Here is a 23,551-nt window from a genome sequence, read left to right on the forward strand (position 1 = left end):
CAAAGGAAGGCTAGCCATCTATTAAAGCTCTAACATAGCAGCTACCAGAAGATAAAGCTGTTTTCAAATGTCAGTGAGAGCATTTGTGTATAGAGTGGAACACATGATATGAAGATTCATTTGCTCAAAAGCATACACCAACAACATACATAAGATGCCCAAATACATTTATTTGCCTTTTAAAAAGTACATTACTCTTCAGAAAAAAAAGACAGCCTAGGAAATCTCAATACAGATTAAAGTATATCCAATCTGGCACATACTTCATATACTGATGTTTAAGTAGACATCAGCACCATCAAACCAAGCAAGATAAGACTTCTGAAGTCAGTAGCAATGAGGTACCAGGACAGAAGAAACCCTTAAAATAAAGAGGAGCTTCAAAGCCTTTCAGCCAAGCAGAGCCAGAGTTCCAGAACATATTCAAGAACCATGAAATCTCTAATCCTTTTGCTCTTCATTTGCTGCCAAAAATACATACAAGTTATAACAAGGAAACATAGGCATCTCAGCAAACAGAGTTACAAACTGGTAAACCAGTTCACCAGCTCCAAGTAATCAGAAGAGTGCAGCACTGTTCTAAAATTGAAGATAGAGCTGAGGAGGTGGGGTGTTTGATAGGCTAGCAAGAACCAGTTAAGCTATTTCCTTCAAGACCTCTCTCCTTCCTCATGGTATTCAGAACCATCTCAAGACAGAAGGAAAAAAACAGCAAGTTCATTATCACAGGACTAAGATATTTACTTTGCACTCTTGGTAAAGTTTTTAGTGTTAGTGCCTGAAGAAGTTACTAGATGTTTATTTCTGGATGTGCATATGGGTGAGGTTACCATAACTATGTGCCAGCAGTACAACTCTATTCATTAATGTGTTTCATATGTAAAGTATAAGCTGAAAATATTCTGCCTTAAGTGGCTAGAGGTGCATTTTTGTTAGTATTTCTATAACCATGTTAAGTACCATTTACCCATCTTGTTCTTACTCAGTGGTAAAAGCCATCTACTTCACCCAGTCCTAGTGAACATACTAAGAAAGATACCTCCCATCTGTCATCGACCCCTTCAAGATTTCTGGGATGTCTTGATCCAGGAGAACTAGCAATGAGACAGATCCTTATGGTGGGGGATAATAAATAGGGACAAAAAATGTAGGTGAGAAGGCTGAAGTGGGACATTACTGGTGACAAAGGAAAAGTTTAAAGGTGCAAGTGTCTGTTCAGCTAAAACCATGATGACTGAGTCCTATTGGGAATATAGCATATGTCCTAGAAGCAAACTAGACACTGAATGTTATCTTTGTTCCTTTTTAGGAGTGTAAACACTACCTCCTTATGTTCTCAAGTAAGAAGACACTAATCAGACTTAGGTGTAGTCACTCAGGCAAGTGGAGCGGTAACTTACAAGATACTCAGTTTCATGCTAAACAAGAATATGTAAACACCCACAAGAATCACCTATTCAGATAATACCAGACACCCCATATGGATTGTCACAACGCAGCACCATAGCAGCAGTTTGATTTAAGGAACAGTCTTGCTGCTCATCCCATCACATTTACTGAACAGCGATAGCATTAGCAGCATTGTGATTTACTCTCTGCTTTCAATGGGTCTAGGTCCAGTTTTGGTTTCCCCACATCATTCTCTTCATTAGGAAAGGTTTTGTAGTTGGCAAGGATGTTTTCCACCAAGAATCGAGCAGCTTCATCTATGTTGATGTTGTCCTAAAAATGTTGAAAGCAAGGAAGTCAGTGATTTTGAAACAGTCACACATTCCTATTAGAAGCTGGCCAAATACAAAAGCTCTTCTACAGTCTCATCAGCCTGACACAAACAGCTTAGATGCATCAGGTCATTGCTCATACACTTGCTTTTTTCAAAAGTTACCAGAAAGGTTTGAGACAAATTTATTCACCCATATTACAAATAGCATACTTTGACTTCAATCTTGTAGGCAGTTGGTGTAAAAGTGTCACCTGTGTTTGGAATACTCAAAAGCCAAAATGCATTTCTGCATCAGGAAAGATAATAGGCAATTACAGTGTTCATAGTAGTTTTCTACCTTTTGGGGCCTTTTTCTGCTTCTGATGCACTTATGTAAAAGGACCTTTTCCATCAGCCTCAAAACCCCAGCTAAATCCGGGTGCCTCATCTAGCCACTCTACATTTTCTTGTGCATGCTTTGAAAAGTACCTCCACATACATACTTAAGGTGGTGTGTATGCAGGATACCTAGAGATGTATTTCATCAGGGTATCTCAGCTACTGATAGGCCAAGCTGGCCAGTGCCAAGGGGCCTTTGGCCACAGCTTTGACCTGGTTGGTCCACCTATTAACTCACCACAGGGCTGCCACATTTGGAATTGCTCATCCTTGGTTCCAAAGGAAATACCACCCCAGAACGCTCTGCCTCTGTAACTGTAGATCTAAACTCTACACAAGAAAGGTTAGATCATGAGATCATTCGACCCATCACTACTGGATTTTACAAGCTTGTGACTGTTAGCCACAAACTGCTTTTGGCAGTTTGCCGATAGGAACTTTTCACTGCCCAGAGTGAAGGAGGATTCTCCTCATTTTAGTGTAAGGATGTTCATAAGATATTTCTATGAGTATTTATACTCTCTGCAGTTTTTGCCTTTAATATTCCCCCTAATCCACAGGGAGTGGGACCTATACTACTGATGAGTAGACTGAAGATTCGAGTATCAGTTCCAGCAGAAAGGCAAAACCAGATTATCAGGATATATAAGTGAGCAGGATTTAAAACCATAAACTGATTTGTTATGCTTAGAAAACAAAAAAGCTGTCCTGAATTTTTGCTAAGCTATTTTAACTACACCTCTTCAGAGTCCTGAACAAGTCAATAACTGAACTAGGACTAATACTGTCTGGACTTTTCTGCACCAAGAACCTTGTTTTACGTTGTCATGTCTTAAATGCCACCTAAAATGTAAGTCACTACACTTCCACGTTAGGTCTTATTCCAGTGTTGCTTGCATTTATTTTTAACCCACATTGAAATTTATACATAACAGTGTTACAGGCAGGTAAAACTTCAGGGAAGACATAACCCAAAGCAGAATCTTGGCAGTTTTTGAGTATAGAGAGTCTTAAAATGTGAAGGGTTCAGTAACAGAAGGGTGGGTTTGGGAATTATTTGTTCAAATACAAATAATTAGCTAATGTAACTGATTCCTGTCTGTGTACCCTTCTTCCTTACTTTAAAGTGATCAGGCAGAAGCTTGTTACTTTATTTCTTATATTCCTCTTACAGACTTTTTTCTTTAAATGGTTGTTTTGTGCCAGTTCATCAGCAGCGGTTAAAGGAAGTAGACAAGCCAAGGGAGAAGAGGGACCTTGAGGTTTAGCTTACCGTATAAAGTAGTTGAGCCAGACCGGTAATTTGGTCTGTCAACCACATTGTCTTCATCTAGAGGAACCTTTCATTTTAAGAATCAATTGAGTTTTAAGGAACTGCTGAATTTCACTTCACTAAGCTACTACAAGCTTATCTGTACATTGACCAAGTCTGTAGACTAAAAGTACAACATACGAAGTTACTTAAAGTTATCTGTTTGAATAAAGCATCTGTCTGTCTTATCTTGTTACTATACAGAACAATTTGTTTTTCTTCAGTCTTGACACTGCCTGATAAAACAGAAAAGTGCTTTAGTGACATTATCATCTGGGCAGGTAGTAACAAGTAGGCAAATAGCTTGTTCACTTTTAGAGTCTTACCACGTCCTAGTTGCAACAGTGAAGACAGAAGGTGCAATTTAAAAACCTGCACCTAAAGATTACTTGTATCTTTTGGATAGTTTGATCAGCATTTAGGAGTATTAACACCTAAAGAATGACTCTGATCCTGATGCATGCAAGATGAAAAAATACTTAAACTCAGTTAATCAAGGTTTCCAGTTAGTTTCAAGGTTCTCCAAATTTAAGCTGCAGTTCTAATCTAAACCAACTATGCTGCAAGTCTCATGGGAGTGAGCTAGCCTGCACCCCACTTCCCACTTTTGCTGTACACTGGAGACTTGACTATCATTTTCTCTACTTGATAATTTTATTCCCCACATGACTATATTCATCCATTCTTATGCCAATACTTAGAGGAGTTAAAACATGTTTTTTCTTTATGCTCACCTTGGCAGATGTTTCAAACCAGCCAACAAAGCCACCTTCTCTGCAGAACTGGTCCATTTGAGAGGGATTCTGGCTGCCATCTTTCTTTTGGTCACACTTGTTTGCAAGAAGAACAGCAGGGATGGGGCTGCCATTGGGAAGTAGTACTTTACTGTCCAAATCATGCTTCCATTTTGAAACAGCCTCAAAAGTGGAGCCTCTTGTGACATCGAAGACCACAAAAGCACCAACTGCCTCTTTGTAGTATACTCTGGTCATATTTCCAAAGCGCTCCTGGCCTGAAAGAGAGGACAGTGACAGAGTATATTATTTTAGTAGGCAATGTAAATGGACTTCTGTACCAGGTTAGTACATACAAGTTTGGCATTCAGGTCTAGTCACCTAGGTCATATGACATTGCCTCTTCTATCCTATATGGAAGTTCACTGTAACAGCCATTGTGTATATTATACATGACAATTAGGATGTTAAAAGCAGTTTACAATCCCAACTACCACTGATTTTTTTTTTTTTACTTATTTGTTGAATAATGTTCTTTGAGAAGTAATGCCTAAAAACACCACCAGCACAGCTATACACAAATCATTCTTTCATCAAAAGAGATTCTGCAAGATTTAGATATAAATCTAGTTACTTGAGCTAGAGACTTAAGCAAACTCAGCTTTTTTCTGAAGGGTGAGCAACAAGGGTTTCTACAAGCTCCAAGGCCAAGAGCCTTCAAAGCATCTGTCCTTGTTTCAGCTGGGATAGAGTTAATTTTCTTCCTAGTAGCTGGTACAGTGCTGTGTTTTGGATTTAAGATGAGAATAATGTTGATAACACAGTGATGTTTCAGTTGTCACTAAGCAGTGTTTACACTAAGTCAAGGACTTTTCAGCTTCTCACCCCACCAGTGAGTAGGCTGGGGGGGGGAGGGGTGGGCAGGCACAAGAAGCTGGGAGGAGGCACAGCCAGGACAGCTGACTGCAGCTGGCCAAAGGGATATTCCATACCATATGACATCATGCTTAGTATATAAACTAGTCAATTCTTAGCATATAAACTAGGAGGAAAGCTGGCTGGAGGCTGCTGCTCAGGAACTGGCTGGGCATCAGTCAGCAGGTGGTGAGCAATTGCATTGTGTATCACTTGTTTTTCATAATCTAATTCTTTTATCATTATTCATATTTCCCCTTCCTTCTCTGTCCTATTAAAGAGTCTTTATCTCAACTCATGAATTTTACTTTTTTTAAATTCTCTCCCCTGTCCCACTGCAGGGGCATGAGTGAGCGGTGTTTAGCTGCCTGCCAAGTTAAACCATGACAGCATCTTCTGAAGAAGTCTCCTGTATTACTGATTTTTCCTTAGGGACAAGCTCAAAAGGAGCTAGTTTAACACTTTGAGCTAAACCTGTTATGTTTGACTTTATCTTCTAGGGCTAAGACCTTCTCTGCAATAATTTCCAACTATAGGAATTCTACAGCAATCCCAGGATTTGAAACAAAATTATCAGAATAGTTAAAGTACAATTATTCACAACAAAATTCCCGGAGAAAAACCAATGGTCAGCAAGCATAGTAAACTAAAAAAGCCTTTTTTATTAAGCAGCTATTCTAGTCTGTATACTTGAAATGTAGAAGTGCCAGTTCAGCTCTTCTGTTTGGAAGGTCAGACCATCATGCTGTGTTTGTACTCGAGTGCACATACCAGTGTCATGTTGCTTGCTACTAAAATAGCTTTCTGCTTTGTTCAGAAGGCTTCACTGGAAAAAGTAGGCCTTGCACTTTATAGTTTAGTTTTACAGTGTGTCATCACTTCAGCTCTTAACATTTAATGCATATGCAGTTTTAGAATAGAGAAAGTAAGAATTTTAATTGGAAACAGTTGTCCTCTGTTTATAAACATTCAAGTCCACCTTGGATTAGCAAGGACAAACATTTACAAGTAGAACTGGGTATTATCTTCTCAAGAAGAGCCAGAAAGTCATTAGGTAAAGGAACTTGACAGGGATCCTGTTCAACAGCATGCTTTTCTAGCTCAATTGCTTCATTTTAATGTCAGTACTTCAGTGTACCGATTAACTGATTCCCTATAGACATTTTCAGAAAAGCAGCTGTTAGAATTGCCCAAAAGCAGCAGCAGCTACAGTGAAGTTCCAGAGAACTATAAAGCTGACTTGATTTCTGGCTGTTCAACTTTAAAGTATGATGCTGCATAAAACAGCATCACTAGCCAGCATATTCTGAGGGGTGGAAATTAGACATTAATTTCTTCACTACCAGCTCATTATCCCCTGTGTGAGAACAATGACCATGCAAGAGAGAAGCTCTTCCCTCCATATTCAAAGCTCAAGTTTTGAAGCAGCATTTATGCCAGGGACTTTAAGGCCAACAAGGCAGGCACCAAGCCTGCATCTCAGTGACTACAAATTGTTGTACCACATGTCCACTGTCTTCATGAATCAAATACCATTAGTAAAAAGTTTGGCCAGAAGTCTTTTACTACTTCTATAGATCAATTGTGTCACATCTAAAGAAGGTTTATCTTTAGATTGTGAGGATTTGGGGGTTTTGTGGGGGTTTTTTGTTTGAGTTTTTGTTGTTTGGGTTTTTTGTGGGTTTTTTTTAATTTAAAAATGGAGCTCCACAGGGTCAAATTCAGTTATATTACACCACCACACAAGCTGTAAGGAGCTTCTCAGCTTTGCCATTTGTTTAGCCAGTCTCGCCATCGATTCCTCTTACACAGAAATGCCTCTGACTGTGCTAAAGCACCAAGTCTTATCTCCAATTCAGGCAGTATACCCCTTCACATAGGGACAGACCCACAAACCAGTGTAATCTCAAGGTCTACAGTGCTCTGTACCAACCTCAGTCTTCTACAGAAAGATTTCTTCATCTTGGCCCCAAAACAGTCTAGAAGTAAATGCTACTTGCTGTTATTTACATGAGACTGAAAGTGATTCTGAAGTAGTGAGGGGAACAGTCCCATTAGTCCTCTCTATTCAATTGCTGGAGATCTGTGGGGATTTCAGTATTTTTTTAATTAAGGCTATAAGTTTTTTCCAAATACCTGATGGACATTTACATAATAAAATTAAGTTGTATTGATTAGTTGCAGAAAGGGTTGCTAGACTGTTACCAGCAAGGAGTAGAGACAACATAATCACTACATATGAAAACTAAGTTATTTGGGAATTGCAGAAAAGGTTATCAGGCAGTTATCATTTCTCAGATAGCTGTGCATGCTCTAGGTAAACATGGCTGTGATCAGTTACCACAGTGAAGGACATGACCATTGACTGAATTCCTTCCTGTCTACTGCCCTCCCACCCAAAAAGCTTTAAAGAATAGTTAGCAAGAAGGCCATACTAGCCTCCTATAGCAATAACCCTAGCTGAAACCTGTATAACACAGTGCATTTAAGGTGTACAAAAGAGACTGAATTAGTACAGCATCATATATAGCTTCTAAAGAAAATAAAGTTACAAAATATATATCATAACCAAACTTGAAGAGTTCTAACCACAATCAAATGCTTTTTCTTATAGAAATAACATGGGGCCTAGCCTTGGCCAGAAAGTCTGATCACTCAGATAAGTTTGTCAACTCCATTTCCAAGAGAATTCCCATCATCTTACTGTAGTCAGTCTTCTCTATCAACCTAGGCCCATGTCTTATATATAATGAGCTGGAGAGCTGCATTGACTGGTAATCAACCAAGATTGCCTGGCAGTTGGTTTCTTGACATTGGTGACTTCTCATGCCCCAATATCCCCCAGCCTACGTGAAGCTTCATACCATGCAGGCTCTTGCCAAATATACTATACCAGAAAGGCAACAATGGTCTTGTAGTGGAAAAACAGACTAGCTGAATCCCCTCATGGGGTCCTGGCTAGGGGAGAAGCCACTGCAAGTGGGGTTGTGCTAACTGGAAGATTCAGAACCTCTGGAATAATGCAGAAGCCAATGTTAGCTTTGTACAGTAGCTTTTTTTGTGTGAGAAGACAGCAGTTCTGGTAGGAATGTAAGCCTGCACTGAACTGTACTTTACTTTGTACTCTATAGCAGTCACTTAGAAAGAATGGGCTTCAGCTGCCAGGAACAATCATTCAAGTATTTTTAGCTGGCTTTATTGATAGAAGTTGAAATTTTTGCTCTTACAGTACAAATTTTAGATTTAAAAAAACATTAATACATACTCTTTTTGTGATTTAAGTTTGGGCAAAAGTAGACAAACCGATGCATATATCAACATAAAAGCTTCTATCTTATTAGATTTAAGCTTTACATTAGGAGGATTTCATACCCCTTACCCCTAAACACACACAACTCAACACCACTATAGTATTAGAGATTAATGCCTTTTCATAGGTCAAATACAGTCCAGTATGAGTGCTGCCCTTCTCTAAAGTAGCCCAAACTCCAAAACAGTTTGTTACACAGAGCTGCTTTTACCTCTAGAATTCATATATACTAACAATAAACCTGACCCGTGTATTAGCTTACAGCTGCTCTTCTGTCCTGTCTGGAGGCCTAACGAGAATGGTTATATCGTTTTTATTCTATAGAAAGAAGACAGAAGCAACAACACATGGCCTGCCTAAGAGGTAAGAATTTCGTTGGGGTAAAAGGTATATGGCATGAGGCAGGAAGACAATTCAGTATAAACCGAGTAGACTTTCTTTATAATCCTGTTATTACTGACAATGCACATACTGAGCTTCTTGTAGGGAATGCAGAGCATTCTAGACAGCCTTTTGAAAATTTAACAGGACTTTCAGGCAAAGCTTTTTGCAAGTGCTTTTTCTGTTTGCAAAAAAACCTCACAGAAAAAGCAAACTGTAGAATATACTAGTCCTCCAAAGTCTGGAGTCTGAACATCATTCTCCATGTTATTAAAACTAAATTACTCAATTTTTGCCATGCTCAGTTCAGCCAGGGATTTGTCATTCCCTTTCCTATGTCCAGCAGAATTTTTGCTGTAGTCATTTCACCATGTGCGAGACTAGTGTTGAGCAGTGCAGAAAGTGAATCATAACCCCAGAGGGGAAGAAGGCTAAAAGTGATCAGATGAAACTAGACTTAAAATCTCCAGTGTGTATAACCATGGAAGGAAGGGGACATGAAGATAAATACTTGCTTACTACAGCAGTAAGGAAAGGACATCATAGGATTAATTATTCTGATAGGTCTAGTGCCTTGACATAAACCTGATGGTACCACAAAGGTATACTTTCTCTGTGTTTTAGGGGTTCAGGTGTAGATGAGGAGCTAAGCTACAGGGCAGTCATGGGGATCAGAGGTTTTTGTTTGGGGATATGGAAGTGGCTGCATGCAATGCAAAGTTCTTGCATTCTCTAACCACAAAGTTTTCACATCTAAATGACTCAGTACACATTGGCACCATATTTTCCAGTAATTGCAACAACATTAAGTGAAATACTTGCATAATGTCATGCATCAGGAACTAATACAGTTGCCAACAGCAGCATCACAGTAATTAAGTTTAGGTTAAAACTGAATCAGAGCTTGGGAGCTACTCTTGCTTCCCAACCTACATTGTAATAGGGATAAACTGTAAGCTAAAAACTACATGAAAAAAGTTATAGCCTGGTCTGACATTAGAAGCTTTATCTTTGTCCTTCACTGCAAAAGACGTTATCATAAGCTGCAGACAGTGCCAACCTTGCCTTGAAGTACATTTTAAAGAGTTTCTACAGCAGTCTTTACCAGTGTAAGGAATAAACAAGTGTCCTGTTTATCACAGCAGTGTGACTCATCATTGTGGCAGTTCTTGCTTTTATTTAGCGGTAGACACTCTACACTCCTACCATTATTTCTGCTCTTAACACCTATGTGATTGGAATTGAGGCTAGAAAAATCAAACTAAATGTACAAATGACTGCTGGATATGCATGATACTGAGTTTGTCAGGGTTCCTTCTCCCAGACTACTTATCATACCTAGAAGTCTTAATATGTAGTTTGTATGAACTAACAACAACTTATTCAAGGAGAGTGAAATGGCCTATCCAGAAGAAGCAAAAAAGCATAGCTGAGGAAGCTATGAGGGCAAGTTTTGGTTTACTTCTGTCAATACCAACAAGTTCCCTTACCTTGTAAAAATCTAAGCTGAGTCTTACCTGAAGCCATACAACTCAGAAACCAGAGTTGTCTTAGTTTCATTTAAGCTCTTAACATCTCATCAGGAGTGCTGATGGACAACTGGACAAAGTTCTTCAAAGTTCTTCTCTTTCAGATGAGACTAACAGTTCTGTCATCCTCCAAAAATTGCATCATTAATGAGGAAGAGAAAGATGACCAAGGGTTATAAAAGCCTGACAACTGGAAGAATGATGGAACAAATAGCTTCTTTCATTGAAGTAATGTGAGTTCGAGTCATCTTTGGCAGGCTAATCAGCTTAATGGGTGGCCAGAGCTCAAAGTTTGATTTTAACAAGTTTGGCAGTTCCACATCAAATAATCTTAAACTATACATGTATAGTCTAGACTACAGTCACCCCAAAGTCAAAGCACAACTAGCTGAAGAGTTTTATTCCAAAGTTGTTTGCTTTTAACTGGAAGACCATTTCAATGAAGTTTTGCAGTTTTTTCCTGGACCCAATAATACAGAGTTGTCAAGAGTCTGAAAAACAGCAAATACTCCTCAGTATATGAATAAAGCCAAGCAGCTCTTGCCAACATTGTCCTTCAGAATACTGAAACTCAGAGTTCAGTTAGTTTAAAAGGCAGTTTAAGTTCAACAGAAGGAAGGAATATACCACACAGGAAAGTTCAATCTATAAAACCAAGCCAAAAAAAGCTATCCAGCAATACTGCAGTAGTGAAGAAAATGATCAAGAGACCTAGTGAATCAAATTGAGTGGGTTCAAAATGCACAGAAGTAGCATCCTGCTAGTGTTTGAGTTCTTCTACCAACAGGTACTAGACACTGCAGCGAACTCAGGCATCACATGATTTTTATTAAGCTATAGTGAATGGTTGTAATAAATCAGTTGTAGTCTGGGAATACTTAAACATTCCCCTTCAATTGTGAAAAGTTCTCAGATCAACTATTTACCATGACCACTAATAGTCAATTAGTCATGCCAAAATTCAAGAAGGGTCATTAGTGACAGTCAGACTATCTCTAATTTGACTGCCAACACCATAGTTCTTAGGTCCTTGCTATCAACTACTCTGACTTTATTGGCCACAGCGAGCAAGCACAGTGCCACTATTTAGGCTTCAATGCCAAACTCTACAAGTTAATCACTTCAGACAATTTCCAGGACCATGAGACATTTGTGCTTTTATTCAACCTCGATGGAAAAAACCACAATTCAAGAGTAAGTGAAAACCCTTTTTTCAGTCTTCCTTCTGCCAAGGGACGGCCTAACCTAAAAGCACTCTCCTCTCTGTTCCAGTTGTGCTGCTTTACAAAAGATTTTTCCCCAACTCCCTGAATTTCTAGGGTCAAGCTTTCACATACTAACATCAAGGATCATCTGAGTAGCAGCTCCTTATTTGCCATTCCAACTCCTAGTAAAGTTCACATCATTCAGTACAGTAGATTTAAGCTAAAGCACCATCCAAAACAGCTGGGCATGCAGTCCAATCCTCTCACCGAGTTAGAACCACTGTCACTTTTGAAACTCACCTAAGCCCTTTAGGAGCTGCAGACAAGAAGAGACTACACTCTGAATGCCTGTTGGTTCTACAGCTGGATGTTTGGCACAATACAGCAAATATCCAGAACTGCCCTGAGGATGCATCTCCCAGTTCTCCAGATATCTAATGTACCTTTTATCACTACCAGGCCCAGGGGTGACTTGACTGAGGTTCCCTTTTAGTCAGATATATCAATATGTTACTGGCAAGCTACCACTGCTGACAGCATTCCCCCCTCTCCCCAAACCAGCGCAGCCTTGTCCCAGAACTGTCTTACCCAATTAGATTGAATCTATTATTCAACAAGAAGTAGGTTAACCAAGTCACTATCAACATTACAGGACATGCTCAAGTGTGTCTACCTGCCTTTTCACAGGGGTAACAACAGTAGATTGAGAGCAGACAGACTCTGAGATTGTCAGTACTAGATGGCTCTCCATTCCCCAGTTACCCATTTAAGCTATTAAAAGCAAAAGTTACCACATGTTTAAACCACAGAGGTGTAGAACTATACTAGCAGCTTTAGCAAATATTAGAAACCTGTAAGAGTTGCATAAAGGCACATTTAGCCTGACTTACTTTCTACCATTGTGGAAGTAATATTTGGTATTTGTGGTTCTGGTGACAAACACCAAGAAGTTAAAAAGCAAGAACTACAAGACTATTATATCTTCCTGTATTAGGCAGTACTAGGAACAGTTTCACTATCTGCAGTTCTTACAGTTTCTAACAGACAAAAGCAGCCTCAGATGGTTTTAAGTGAATTGCCAGTGTCCTACCTTACTAAGGGTGGTGTGGGAAGGTTAACTGACCACTGGACAGACCTCTTCCTAACAGTAACTGTCCCAAGCCCTCCAGAAGAACCGCCTTCAGGGGAAAAGGTAATCAGCCAGTTAATCCCTGTTCAACTGACTCCCACTTTACCATAAGAGATAACCTTTGATCCTCTGGTTATGTCTACATTAGAAAGTTGCAGGGTGCAGTTGAATCAGTTCTGTTGAATGAAACAGTGTCAGAGACCTGACATCCATGATATATACAATATGTATTAGAAACTCTGTAGTCATTGAAAAGTCACTGAAGACTATCAGTTCAGGTGGAGGAGTATTTTGATTGTTTAGATCATAACGAAGTGTTTCCACATGTTCTTAGAAGTCACTATTCCATTCTGAAATATTAGGAAGTAGCTTGCTCTAAAGTTTCATTGCACAAAGCCAGTTTCTAACCTAATAATTTGTTGGCTACTTTCAAAATCAGCAACTTGTCCTTCCATTCTGTTTGCTATTGTTATACTTTATTCTGAAGCAGGACAATCCAGTTCACCACCAGTGAAACAGCAAGAGCACTGAGGTACAACTGCTCAAAGTTAGACATCCGATTTCCATCAGGAATGCTGACCACATCTACCATCCTAATAGATGGGAAAAGCACACCATTCTCTTTCACAAAGACAGAAAGCCTTCCTCAAACATTGCATAGCTCTCGCAGGGAATTTTACAGCAAGACTGATACACTTTATCACTGCCCATAGCCTTGAGCTAATCTAGTGATTTATGATTGACGAAACTTACTTTACCAGCTTACTATCTTGTCTTTAAGAAGTTTAGAGGTAATATCTTACACTTACAGTTCAACAGGCTTTGTCCAGCATCAAATGTATTGTATGTAAGACAGTCATGTTTGTCTAAGAAAGTTTAACCTGTTTTTCTTGCATCTTTGCTAAACAGAAAATTAACAAGAGAGGAAGCCCATGACTAAGCACTAGATTTCCATGCCCAGAAAAGTAGACTTCAACCAAGCTAAATGATTTATAACTAGCTGTCAAATGCAGCATGTATGGAAAAACTTCTTGCATTAGTATTCAGAAAATATTGACATAGTCCAATAAGTGCCAGCAACAGCATGAACTGTTACTTCCTACCTTGCTTTAAACTAGACTTACCCAAACAAGTAATCTGCCAGAGTTAAGCTATTTCATGCCTGACACCCTCTAATCCACCTCTTTTGGAGTGCTGCCATGCAGCCAGAGCCATACAGTGTACTTAACAGTGATGCTGCATGGCACTACAGCATTTCACAGCACACAGAAGAACAAGTCTAAAGTCAGTTTGTCTCAAGAACAACTTTATCACGAGACTGAAAAAATGTTAATCTCCAAAATGGTCAATGTGTCATGGCACATGTGTGTCATTGGAATTTTGTATCAAATAGCTGCCACTTTGCTCTACCCAGCACTCCAGCCTGGAAGCATTTAAAGAACAAGTTCCCTTAAGCTGTTTGCAGTAACTCAGAGGCTTTTTCATCTATTATGTGAAAAGCTGCTAAAATCAATACAATAAGGAATAATCTAGAAGCCACTGCTACTGAAAGTTTACTATGCTTTCCCTAGACAGAGTCAAGGTACTTATCTCTCAGTAAACTCTATAAACCCCTGAAATACCATCATTTTTCAAAGTATAATCTTACTACCCCATCTACCTTTGTTTTGTGTCTCCATAGCCAGAGGAGAACCTTGAACATCTAATGTTCTACCACAGGTAACTTCAGAAGCATGCTATGCTTTGTAGTCACTGCTTACTGCTGGTCATGCTAGCTTTAACACTTGCAAGAAATTCACTAGAGTTATTCCTATGCTTTCATGTGAAAATATAAATAGAAATTCCCTTACTGCAAATCATTTCTTTCTGACATGGCATATCACACTTCAAAACTTCTGAAGTGAGTATTTGGAGGAAACAGACTGCAAAAGCAAGGCATTGGTTACCACTGGAGTTCAAGGGAGGTATTTCCAACAGCTGTGAGGCTGAATCCCAGTGGCCTTGCTCACTACTGAAGGGAAGAATCTTATTTTATACATCATGCTGAAGCCTTTTTTGGAACCAGGCAGCTAAGATTACCCATCTTATGAAACGCAGGAAAGAAAATAATCAGTTGAGAACAACCCCTTTACAGCACTTGCCAACTCAAATTGTACTTGTGTACGTGCACTTCAGTGACACCCTGTCCTAATGTGCATGTAAAGAAAACCAAACTGGTAAGAGGCAAAGTGGAGATGTAAATAAGGTGAAGACACCAAGACTAAAGCTGAAACACTGATGCAAGGAGAGTTGATAAAGGTCAATTTACATTCACGTACAGTCCATACATTAAGAGAAAAGTGTGTATTTAATATTGTTTACATGAGGTTGTCTCTGAAGGGTAATGCACTTGTCAAACCAGCTTAATTTCTGACTACTTGAGTCAGTATTACATGAAGGGCAAGAATTTAGCCAATACTTGCCTCAAAAAAATCTTATGATCAATGCAAGTTGATAATTTCTGCAAAGATTTCTAGTTTGTTTTATAAACTGATGCAAAAATTAGTTATGTTGTACAAGATATACTATTTTTTCCTCCTGTCCGCTGTACTGAACATAAGAACTTAGGTATTGTTTCCCTTTAAGGTAGCTTCCCCCCTGTCCATCTGATGAACACTCACCCATCCACCCTTTATTATCTATATCAGAGTGCTAGGGGAACATTTTCCTTGTAAACTTGTAGAAAGCATAAAGCTCCTGAGCAACTGCTGTGTGATATGAACCTTACCAATTTGAAAATAAGGCCGAAGCACCATATTGTGGAACACCATTCCATAGTGATTAAAAACTCAAGCACTAAGTGCTTTTCCATTGTTGACAGAAGTTAAGAGTACCTGCAAGATCAATACAGCAAGCTTTCTTTAAAGCCTGTACTAGATCAGGTGGTCTTCCAAGAGCACATCTTTAACCCCACTTCTTGTAGAACACCTAGAAATGCCTATGGAGAAACTCTAAGCTTATTTCCAAGACACTCAAAGAACATCTGCTTCAATTCTACCATTTAACTGAAAATTAACTGAACAGTCCTGTCTTGCATAATCAAAATTAACCATACTAAACAGCCTTACAACACCAGCTTCAAGACAGTATTTCCAATATGCTTATGGAATTCCATCAGCACACAGGCTTTAAGTTTAATTCAAGATAACATATATAGTACTTCAAGTTGCTATATAATATAGTCCTAAGCACAAGAACCTTCACCAATATGAATGATTCAGTACTGATAGGGCAAAAAAATTGCTTCGTCGGTAAGACCGATAACCATACCTTACTTGATAGCATTTCATAAAAAATTAAACAGGAGAATTCCAAAAAAGAATGCATGTTGAAATCCAGAGTCTATTCAGAGATGTCTGAAGGCTGGAGACACACCAAAAAGAAACAAGTTTAACACATTCAGTACTTATTTGGATACTTTGCTGTAAAGCTCCAAGCACAGCAAATCATTCTCAACTGAAAGCTCATAACTCTAATTCAGCTGTTCCGAAAGAGTCACAAGAAAGGACACCCACGCAAGATTTCCCACAGAGGGATAGTTTCTAGAAGGAAATACAGTACACCTTCAGTTCTGTTTCCTGCCTCTACTGCTTCTAAGATAGTGTTCAAAACCTCTCAACATGAGCAGGCTTTCTACTTTCTCCTCCTCAAACTTTATTAGCCAGTCTTGCATGTTTCCAGCCAACATCATCCTTAAGTAATTTTTCCTCACATGAGATTTATACTTAAATGTGTGTGAGCAGGAAGCATTCAGAAATCAGTCACAGGTCTTCCAAATCTTTTTGATCAGTCTGGAGACAATCACATAAAAGATTCTCCAACCCTGACTGGAAGTTCTCTGACCTGCCTCAGCTTCCACCTCTACGTGAAGACAGCTGCTGCTGGAACCTCCATCACCACATGAACTAGGAAATAGCCTCAGATAACTTACCAGTTTCTGAAAAAGCTCTGAGCTCCAGGTTCTGCATCCATTTCTGATGCAGTTATTTATGTGCATGTTTTTCACTCATTAAGTATCTTTATAACAGTGAGGGGAAAAAAAAAAATCACAGGGGGACAGGTTATGCCTAGATTGTCTTGCCACCACCCTATGCTCACGTGCACTAGGCACACAGCTAAGCAGGTTTTTTTTCATGGTTTCTTTGCAGGAGTTGCTGTTTTAATCCCTACAATGAGCTTCAAAATGTGTTGTGGGTAAGGACAAGTTGTTACAAGACCTTGACTACTTTTAGAGACTACTACCTCCAAGCTCTCCACACTTAGAAGAAACTCCTCTGAAAAGCAATTGAAGTACATTCCTCCATGGCACAGAGCTATGTATGTAAAGGAAATGGAGGAATTTTTCTGGTTGGCCCTATAGACTTTCAGGGATGCATGAACATCGCTTAAGGCTTAGTTAAGACCTTATTTAAAAAGAATAAAATCAGTCCATAATGCAAGAAACAAGTTAATGACCTGGTACACAGATGCAACTTGACGGTCTTCTGACATGTCAGTAGCACAAATGCTGACTGAGGAAAAACTGAAACATACTGCTGCTTGACACTATAAGGTTTTTCACATGGAAGTATACCATCTCACACACCAAAACAGCCTGAATGCCTTTGAAACTCAGCCACCAAAATACACAACAGTAGACAGTTATGTTCCACATACATAAAAATTCTAACATACAAAGAAATTCTAACACAGTCCTGAAAGAAGGGTGCTATTACACCAAAGTTAATTCAGAATCACTCAGTCAAAGCTTTAAAACCAAATTTGTCTATCATTTGTCATTAGTGACATTCTTCAGGAGAAGCCAAGCTCAAGTGGTCATCTATGACTTTTACCACCCCTGCCCTTCAGGAAGTTGCATGTTCATACAGGCTGATGTGAGTGATAATCAATATGATCATAAAGCAGCAGCTAACACTACTCAGTTGCTGGTCGTATGAGATCAGATCAAAAGTTTTTATGATACAGAAAATCCTTGAAGTGTTCTTTCAGTTATATTTGACTGAGTTTCATCAATATGCTATATTCATCTCCTACACAACGTTGTGGTCAGTGCAGTATACTCACTAAAACAGCATGCTTGTCAAGTAGGAATCTCTAGCATATTGAAATAGACTTTAGAAGCATTTCCATATCATTAAGATTCCTTTGTTTTGTATCTCTTTAAAACAGTGACTCACACCTTTCTCCTATTTATTTTGCCAATTATTTATGTCCTTTGATCAAGGGGGTTAACCTGGGTCTAACACTTTCAGAATTTATCCAGAAAGAGGTATTTATCATAACTCCACATGTCAAGGTAAAAAACAAGAGTAATGCCTAAGGGCAGCTAAGGTTTAGAAGTTTTGCTCCTGTATGAACATGCATGTAATCCATTCAGCTTCTTTCAGAATACTTCATGCTGCAACTGACATAATTTGACAGTGACTGATCAGTTTTACTACCAAGCTTTTTCCATTTCCATTATTCAAGAAGCTACAACCTGTGCCTAAAAACTAAAATGCCTGAGTATTTCTGGAATACACAAGTTTAGGCACAATAGTACCCTTCTTCCTTCCCCTTTGATTCTGCTGCAGGAATTTAATTACTTTGTACCTTATAACATGAAGGTTATTTTCACCAGGAAAAAAAGTATAGGCAGTGTAATACTGTCATGCTCTATTCAATAGAATTATCTAGTCACTAAAAAAAACCCTCAACGAGTACAAGAAATTGAAGTTACTCAGGAACCTACTACATTGTAATACACAGCACAACATTCATCATTTTGGCTGCATCACACCAGAAGTCAGCACAGTATCTGCATCTTTAGCTGACTGAACTACATGATTAGTTCTTATGACTGACTCAGGTACAGAATCTTAGACTGCAGCACCCAGATCTTTGAGGAAAGCTTTTTATGATGAAGTGTTAAGTACAAGCTTTGATCTAGTGAAAAATAACACGCCTTACTATGCTTAAGGGTTAGACTTCAATTCAGAAGCCTTTTTAAATGCATCATAATCAATTCAGAATACCAGCAGGGAAGTCACATGTAACATTACTTTACCATAAGATTTAGAACTCTCCAAGAGATCTAAAGCTGTTTGTCTGCACACACCAGCAGACAAAATTATCTACATGAGCTGTTGAAAGCCAGAAGACAGTTGGGCTGATGAGTTAAAAGGGAATGACTATCACATGCTCAGATACTTTGTTACACACTTCAGTAAAATGCTTTAGGGAATATGTGCTATGATTATATAGAAGCCAGCTTCAACCTGGTTCTCTAATAGTCTCTACATAAACCTGTTAAGATCCTCAGGTATTTAGAAATATTTGTGAATATAGGCATAGACAGCTGCAGAACACATTCCCAGGTCAAGGACTTCAGCAGTTTTAAGACCATGACACCCTTATGGATACTAAAATCCCCTTTATTTTAATGATTAACGCTTAACTGAGATGTTAAGTTCTACAGCAGTCTGAACTGCTACTCCCACACTGGCTAAGCACAGCCCAATCAAAAAATCCCTCAGAATCAGATTACTTCTCTTCTTGGTGTTTTTTTCTATTGGGGAAGGACCCCCAGCCCCTTGGAAACAATATAGCCTAAACTACTGGATTAGACATTAGAGTTTGGAGTGCAAACTGCAAAACAGTTGTATCTTCCTTTTTCATTTTTGCTAGGGAAAGGTTAGTCAGGAGTTTCATATGGAAGTACACCACATTGTAAAATAGGAAAAATATTTCAGTGACAGGAAAAATTTTAATTCTTCAATCTATCAGCAATATTAGCACAAGCCTCTAGGGATTTATCAGCAGCTCTTAATGCAGTCTTCGCCTAGCAGTGTCCTAGAAACTGTAAGAGTAATAATCAAGACTGAAAGATATTGTCTTCTAGATCTTGAAATTAATGCATGGGTATATTGATAGGACTTCCCATAATGTAAATAGGTTCTGTCCAAACTTTGTTACTAGTTAAGTTCCTGCCTAGCCTCTCGAAACAGATTGCTTTGTCAAAGCACACAGCCTCAGAAACCAAGGGCTGAGGAGAAGTTAAACGCAAGCGTGGCAGCCTGCCAAACCCCATGATAACTGACAGTCTCCCCTCTTCAATCTTTGGAACCCCACACTTGCTAAAATATATCCAGAGTATTGCAGCAGCTTGTACCAATACTGTTAATTGATTTACAGAAAGTTAAAACTGATTCATAAAAGCAACACAACAGAAGAAAAACTTGCCAACTTTGCTTGCTTTCCAGAACAGAAATTAGAAAAAATTTTAGTTTGCCCTGCAGGCCAGCAGCAGAAAGATCTACAGTGTGTTTCAGCATATGGCAGTAAGAAGCAGGCTTTTTAGTTTGAGGAATCATATTTGTAGTGTTTAAGATAACCTTTAGAGCAGAAAGGCCAGAAGCTGATGTACAGCTGGTCTGTCACTGGGTTACAGCAGCCACATGTTATGCTTCCTCTTTCCTGAGCTTCTACTTGATAGAGTTCATGGAAACAGTAACTACCAGTTGTTACCCTGTTTCTTCCAGTAGCATAAGTTTAAACACCAGCATTTGAGATAATTCTTTTTCATAGCCAAGGAGACATTCTGAATGTGGTAGGGAGCTGCACGTTAATACCTGGGCTGCACACAAAACTAGAAATGCAATACCAACTTCAGTTGATTAAGGAGTTGATGGGACAGACTTCTTATGAGACCACAACAAACCAGAGTTTGTTCTGTGGCATTTAACACTGCAGCATAAGCATAGTCAGCCATGATAGGTATACAGTTGGGGTCTTTAAAACAGTTAAAGAACAGTTTTGAATAATATATAGGAAAGTGACATGCAGTTTGCACAAGTGAACTGGACTTTTCTTCTGTGTGCTCAAAGTACCTTTTTGATACACAAACCCATGATTTGTGCATAGAACTAAGCATAACACAAGTCCCACTCCCTCACTCCACATTTCAGGGACACAAATTACTTTAAAATTAAGTAGGTGACTCCAAACAAGCAAAGCTTGAGCAGACTCCCTTTGAGGACTATTTTAGCTATCTGAGCTACCTTTAAGCTGTAACATGTGCTTACTAAACATAACCTACTTGGAAAATATATTTATTTCCTCTAGTAGTGTTACAGAGCCATAACCACGAATGAATTTACGCAGCAGTCAGAACCAAGGCCACAAGTGCCTGGGCAGGCGGGTCAGGAGCAGTAGGAGCAGGAGCCTCCGGGAGCCGGCAAGAAGAGCAAAGCAGCTTTGGGGACCGCTGTAAAACCTGGGCCAAGCCAAAAGCCCCACAACATCAGCTAACAGGAGCACACACAGCCTGTAAAAAGTCAAAAACTTCACCCCCACATTGAGACCTCCCTCTACTTACACCTCAAACGCAGACAAGAGGGGCTGCAGGTAACAGGGGCAAGGAGAAAAACCAAAAGACGGACTTCTCGGTGGAAATACGCTTCCTCCGCAGAGGCCGGAGAGCCGAGTTCACAGGCCTCTGCCCACTCGGGGCTCACCCTGCAGAGAGACGCCCGCCCCCGGCCCGTACCTGCAATATCCCAGAGCTGCAGCCGCACCAGGGTCTTGCTGTCCCAGTTGATGACTTTGAGCGCAAAATCCACCCCGATGGTGGCCCGGTAGTGCTGGGAGAAAAGCTGGTGCACGTACCGCTTGATAATGCTGGTTTTCCCCACGCCCAGCTCCCCGATCACCAGCACCTTGAAGAGATGCTCCCGGCACTCAGGCGGGCCAGAGCCCGCTCCTCCCCCGCCGGCCATCCTCGGCCCTCCCGCGGAGCGGAGCGCAGCGCTGCGGGACCCGGCGGGACGCCGCGGGGAGGCCGGACTGCCGCGGCTCTCCCGCCTCTAAACTTTCCTCCCAGCCGACAACTTTCCTCCAACTTTCCCCAGACGGTTCCCCGCTGGGCCGGCCCACGCCGGGCGGGGAAGGAAAAGGGAGCGGGATAGAGGGAGGGAGGCGGGGGGGAAACCCCGCAACCACCTGACTGCAGTCACAGGACGCGGAAACTCCGCGGCCTTATAAAAGCCCGGGGGAGGGCGGCGGGGAGGGGCAGGGGGAGGGACCCGGCCCGCCCCGCCGCTGCGGGATACCGGGAGCAGGAGGGGTGGGGGGGTGGCGGCGGCGGGATGGGGTCCCTGGGTACCCCCGCAGCTCCCTCGGCTCCTCGCCCGGCCGGGATGGGCTGTTGTGGGGCAGCCGGCGGCGGCGGGAGGCCGGCGCCCCGTCCCGCTCCCCCCGGGCGTGACGGCCGTGCCCCGGGGAGCGCCCGGGGGGGAGCGGGACGGGGCGCCGGCCGTAGCGGGAGCTGAGCGTTAAAAGGGGGCTCCCGCGGGGAAGTGTCAGCTCCCTGCCGGTGGCATCCTCCGCCCCCTTTTACTGGTAGCGGCAGCAAAGTTTTCTCTCGGTAAAAGTCTCGGGAGCGCCCCTGCCCTGAAAACACTCAGGTTTTCTTCCCTGCTCGGCAAAGCCAAGAGGTTCGTGGGGCAAAGGGGGCTTTATCGGGGTGTCTGCTAGTAGGAGCGCTCCAGTAACCTGCACTCGCACCCCCAGTCACCTCTCCATTACTGGGCTTGCTGTCTTGCCCAACTGGAGCCTGTTTAGGGCCCTGGGAGAGCAGGGTATTTGCGCCCAGGGCCACCTCCCTGTACTTGCACACCCTGCAATAAGGCCTGGAACCACACACCAGGGAAAGGGGGTGCTGGGCTCCAGGGAAGGGTGGTGCTGAGCTCACCTGTGCAAACAGGCCGAGGGCGGAGGCAGCAGCAGTGACGTGGCACAGGCCGTCATGCATAAAAGGCTCAGGTAACAGAGGATGAAATCATCCCCTCATCTGCAGGATTCCCGTCAAACACTGACAACCACATTTGGTTCCCTTCTGTTCTTATAATCCAGTAAAATGGTTTTTATCACTCTGTGGTTGTTTTGAAAAATTCATTGGACGAAGCAGTAAATGAACAGACACATTGTTAGAACCCAACATAAAATAAGTTTCCTGTCCCTAGGACCATATAGTACCATGTGTGCAGATTGTAAGTGTTGGGGAAGAAACTATCCTTGCTAACACACTCTCCAAATCACTCAACCCCAGGCATCAGTCCTTGCAATGAGAGGATGGAGTTGTGCAGCTGAGTGGTACTGTCTTGGTGCTGTATTGTTGAGCTATCATGTAAATTCCTTAATGGAGCTGTTTTGTACTGGAGAGCAATGAGGAACGATCAGAAAGGGAAATGTTACCTGACTGTCTACAGAGCATGAGTGCACACAAGTTAGGAGCCCAAGTGATGATGTGTGAAGGGATGCCTCCAACGGGAAACAAAGTAACAGTTAAAACATCTGGTAACTGACCTGCAAACAACCATCAATTGCTCCTCATTTTATAATGGTTTATTATATATACTAATTCCTTTGCTACGCTTTTAATTAGTGACTTGAGTAAAACAATCCAGACTCTCTTGGTTGTCATGCTTACTTCCACGTCACACAAAGCTGATGCATGCAATGTAGATGGACGTGGGTGAAGAAAATAGCTGTTTGGCAAAACGAGGCAAAAAAGCTAGACTTCTTGGAGAAAAATCATATTTAGCAATTTTGGGTTAAATTTATTAATTTAAGCTGTCATGCTATATTAACTTCAATGCAATTGTTCTAATTAGTATTTACTTTTCAGCAGAAGTAATAACATCAGAATACAAACTAAGAGAAAACTTACTCAAAAATTAGATTTTTTTTTTTTTTTGATGGAGGGTGTCACAGGTTCTCTGTCAAGAGATGCGATAGATAAGAAACATTGTCATTATTTGGGAGGTTGAAGATGATTTCAAGTACATGTACTTTAAGCACTATGGATTCTGGTAAACCTCTTTAGCTGTATATAGACTGATAGTCTACCTGCATGCA

At 40.8% G+C, this 23,551-nt stretch overlaps 1 protein-coding gene across 1 annotated transcript; it reads right to left on the bottom strand.

Moving 5' to 3' along the window:
• Positions 1-150: 150 nt before the first annotated feature.
• On the bottom strand, positions 151-21,622 carry RAB32 (RAB32, member RAS oncogene family). The gene is made up of 3 exons (XM_074862917.1): positions 21,183-21,622; positions 4,148-4,425; positions 151-1,722 (listed from the first exon to the last, which is right to left on the bottom strand). The coding sequence occupies exons 1-3, from the start codon at positions 21,409-21,411 to the stop codon at positions 1,573-1,575; spliced, it is 657 nt and encodes a 218-aa protein (XP_074719018.1). The 5' UTR covers positions 21,412-21,622; the 3' UTR covers positions 151-1,572.
• Between the last annotated feature and the right edge of the window lie 1,929 nt (positions 21,623-23,551).

Source organism: Strix uralensis, chromosome 3, assembly GCF_047716275.1.
Source record: "Strix uralensis isolate ZFMK-TIS-50842 chromosome 3, bStrUra1, whole genome shotgun sequence".
NCBI classification, from domain to species: Eukaryota; Metazoa; Chordata; class Aves; order Strigiformes; family Strigidae; genus Strix; species Strix uralensis.